This window comes from Lupinus angustifolius, chromosome LG08, assembly GCF_001865875.1.
Source record: "Lupinus angustifolius cultivar Tanjil chromosome LG08, LupAngTanjil_v1.0, whole genome shotgun sequence".
NCBI lineage: Eukaryota > Viridiplantae > Streptophyta > Magnoliopsida > Fabales > Fabaceae > Lupinus > Lupinus angustifolius.
The window spans coordinates 21,285,683-21,289,172 of record NC_032016.1 but is presented as its reverse complement, the minus strand read 5'-3'; the positions used below and the strand labels follow the sequence as shown (position 1 = coordinate 21,289,172).

Here is a 3,490-nt window from a genome sequence, read left to right as displayed (position 1 = left end):
AATTATAAAGTTTTTAAATTTTTGTGACGTCATTATATACGATATTAAAGATCTAATTTATAAAATTTTAAAGTAACAACGGGCCAAAATACATATTTTAGAATTTTTAGGATCATTTTAAATTCTTTAAAATGGTTGAATTGTTTAGGAAACTACACATAAATTTAACTAAATTAAAATAATGAATCATTTTAGGCCATAGCCTACAAGAAAAAGGAATTGTATAAAGTAGTACAATAATAAGGAATAAACCAAATTCGACTTCAAAATGACCATTTAATTCTACTGTCTAATCACCCCTTCAATTGTCAAAGTGTCAACCATAGTCCTGTTTAGCTTATTACTCTTCCCCTCCCTCTCTCATAACTTGTTGTTTTCTGTCTTCACTTCCCTATATAAATACTTACAAGTACTGAACCTTTTTCCATTCATTCATTTCTATCAATTAAACTCATTCACCCCTTCACAACACACACAAATATTTTTCCATACACAAATTCATAGCAGCAGTTTTATCAAGTATTTTCATCTGTATGAAAATAAACTGAAGGCTGAAGTAAACAACAACAAATAACAACCAACTATGGCAGATGATAATCAATTTCAAGGAAGTGGAAACTGGTGGGAATCATCAAGGAACATGAGGTTTGAAAGTGGGGATCAATCACAGTCTTCATCATCTGGACTCACCAACATAGGTAACTTTTGTTGGCAGCAACAACAACATGACATGGTTGTGGATCACATGAAGCCAAGGTCTAGTTCTTCCATGGAAGGAACTACTTCTGTGCAGGTTTTCCATGATAAGCTTCAACAACAACAACAAGATTCTTGTGCCACTAATTCCACCAATGACCACAACAACTTGCATATGATGGGTTTGGGACTTTCATCTCAAGCCATGGATTGGAATCAAGCATCTTTGCTGTAAGTGCAGTCTGTGTCACTCAAGACAAAGACATAAATACAATTTAAACCAAAAGAAGTAAAGGAAATTTTAAAAAATATGAACCTTTCATTTTCGGCCTTTCCTTTCTTCTTTTTCCTTCTTCCTTTTTATTCTATCTTAGAAGAATAGAATATAATCTAGCTACAAAACATAGTTGTAACTTTTGTTTTGTTTTGTTTGATGCTGATATAGAAGAGGTGAGAAAGCTTCAGAGAGCAGCTTCAGGTCCATGCTGCAAGAAAATTTGAGTTCATCAAACACTAATTTTCAGCATGAAACTGGGATTGGATTGTCTCAACAAGTTCAATGGAGACCAGAACCTTCTTCCACCAATGAATTCAAACAAGTGAATAGAGGTTTCTCTTTGGATCAAACTCAATTTAGCCCTCAATATAGCTCTGGGGATAGTAACGTAACAAGCCAAGGTATACCCTCTACTTTTCACACGGATCATTACCCTTCAGTGTTACAAGGACTATTAGGACCTGAAAGCAATCAACAAGGTTCATTTGAGAATATTCGACCCATGAGTTTTCCATATTCACCAAGTTATGGCTTGAACTCTAATGAGTTAATACCTTCTTGGCCTGGTTCTAAAGTTCCTCAGTTCTTGAGAGCTTCACCTCCTAAACAACCACCTATTCCTAATAGTAACCAGTTGCATTTCACCAACAACGCTCCCTTTTGGAACGCTTCTGAGGCTCCTATTAAAGATGCTCGACCCAGCTTCTTCCCATCATTGCAACAACCATTTTCCACGCCAAGTTTTGATGTTCAGTCAAAGGTATATGCAAAACATATTTTATACTACATAGTTTTAAACATAGGGTGTCTCGGGTTTAAATTCAGAAATAATCTAATTATGAGGTTCTCAAATAGGCACGCTTTAAAAAAAATCAGTTTTTTTACATAAAAATGTAGAAAACCTATCATGTTGTTGTCAAAAACCTTGCTCGATTCTCTGCAGATTATTATATATATAGAGAGAGAGATATTTTTTCTCTCAAAATATGTGATCTCTTGATGTAACTTACGAATTGTTGATGAATGATAATATATATCATATTATATTACATTAGGGTTTAAATGATGCACTGTACTACATTTGAGGTATTATAGATTTATCGTTTCATTTCATTCATATATTTCCATGGTTTTGCAGAATATATCTGAAGTTAGGGACTCCGGTGCTGTGATGAAGAAAAGTGGGAGTGAGCCTCCACCCAAAAGGCCCAGGAATGAAACCCCATCTCCTTTGCCAGCTTTTAAGGTACAATAAGTGCAACTAACCTTTTAATAAGAAGGGAAGTTATAAACTTTTTATCTCTTCCTGTTCTCTCTTTATTTTATTATATATATATTTTACATGAACATGTACTTTACATCTTCTCTTGTTCTTCTTAGGTGAGAAAAGAGAAGATGGGGGACAGAATCACTGCACTACAACAATTGGTTGCGCCTTTTGGAAAGGTGAGATGGCTTCTGATAAAAATTATGTATTCAATCCCTTTCTCTGTGTATGATATGACCATTTCCTCTCTATGAATTTATGATATTATCAAAAAGAAAAAAGATGATACAAGTTTGATAATATGGTTATATGATTATATTAATATGCTGTTTTATCAATTTTAAGTTTTCAAAATTTGTTTGCTGTGTTGTTGTGTCAGACTGATACAGCCTCAGTGCTATCTGAAGCCATTGAATACATCAAATTTCTCCATGAACAAGTGACTGTATGTCCCATAACCCATTCATATACTTTTAATCAAATACTTTAAAATATTAGCAAAGTTTTTATGATCTTATTTATATGCTCTTTTATATAGGTTTTAAGCACCCCATATATGAAAAGTGGAGCTCCCACACTGCATCAACAGGTACATATATACTTGCAAAATACATATATTTATATACTTCCACTTTTCTTATAAAAAAAGTTATGAGAAACGACTAATGATGTACTATATGCATTAAGCATATAATTTGGTTCAAATTCAAGAGGTTATATCTTACAAAGATTTTTGTTTGAATTGCCTTTTAATGCAGAATTCTGGTAACTCTAAGGAAGGTGAGGGACCAAAGCAGGATCTTAGAAGCCGAGGGCTATGCTTGGTCCCAGTTTCTAGTACATTTCCAGTGACTCATGAACCCACAGTTGATTTTTGGACACCAACATTTGGAGGAACTTACAGATAAGAAATTATAACATGGGTTGAAAATTGGTGCACAGAACCAATACTTAGCAACTAGGACATGTCTTATCAAACACGCCCAAGTTGGGAATGATAAGATGAAAGAAAAAGGAGCAGGAGTGAAAGACAAACAAGGCCACATAAATATGTAAAGTTAGTTTTTTCTGTGGAGGAAAAGTTATAGAACATGAGAGGGAGGGTGGAAAATGAGTTGAAAGGGAAATGACCCTTCAAAATAAAGGCCATAGTTGGTCCAACTATTTATGCAGAATGGTGATGAAAGGTTTTTTGGCCAATTTTTTAGGACCATTGGGAGCATATTATAATTGGAGAATTATGCTTACAT

General features: G+C 34.1%; 1 protein-coding gene across 3 annotated transcripts; it reads left to right on the top strand.

The window, feature by feature from the left end:
- LOC109355126 (transcription factor bHLH123-like) lies at nt 320–3,264 on the top strand. 3 transcript variants are annotated; one of them, XM_019598086.1, is made up of 7 exons: nt 320–927; nt 1,145–1,733; nt 2,109–2,219; nt 2,354–2,419; nt 2,620–2,685; nt 2,779–2,829; nt 2,999–3,264. In XM_019598086.1, the coding sequence occupies exons 1-7, from the start codon at nt 584–586 to the stop codon at nt 3,146–3,148; spliced, it is 1,377 nt and encodes a 458-aa protein (XP_019453631.1). In that variant the 5' UTR covers nt 320–583; the 3' UTR covers nt 3,149–3,264. The 3 variants fall into 3 exon arrangements, with proteins under 3 accessions (XP_019453631.1, XP_019453628.1, XP_019453629.1); XM_019598083.1 differs by having other exon boundaries at nt 323–927; nt 1,142–1,733; XM_019598084.1 differs by having other exon boundaries at nt 326–927; nt 1,142–1,733; nt 2,112–2,219.

Bases quoted from the DNA above. Each gene is read 5' to 3' on its own strand.
- LOC109355126 (XM_019598083.1), top strand. From the start codon at position 584: ATGGCAGATGATAATCAATTTCAAGGAAGTGGAAACTGGTGGGAATCA. The intron at 928-1,141 runs GTAAGTGCAGTC...ATGCTGATATAG, and splicing joins TGGAATCAAGCATCTTTGCT to AAGAGGTGAGAAAGCTTCAG. The intron at 2,686-2,778 runs GTATGTCCCATA...TCTTTTATATAG, and splicing joins TTCTCCATGAACAAGTGACT to GTTTTAAGCACCCCATATAT.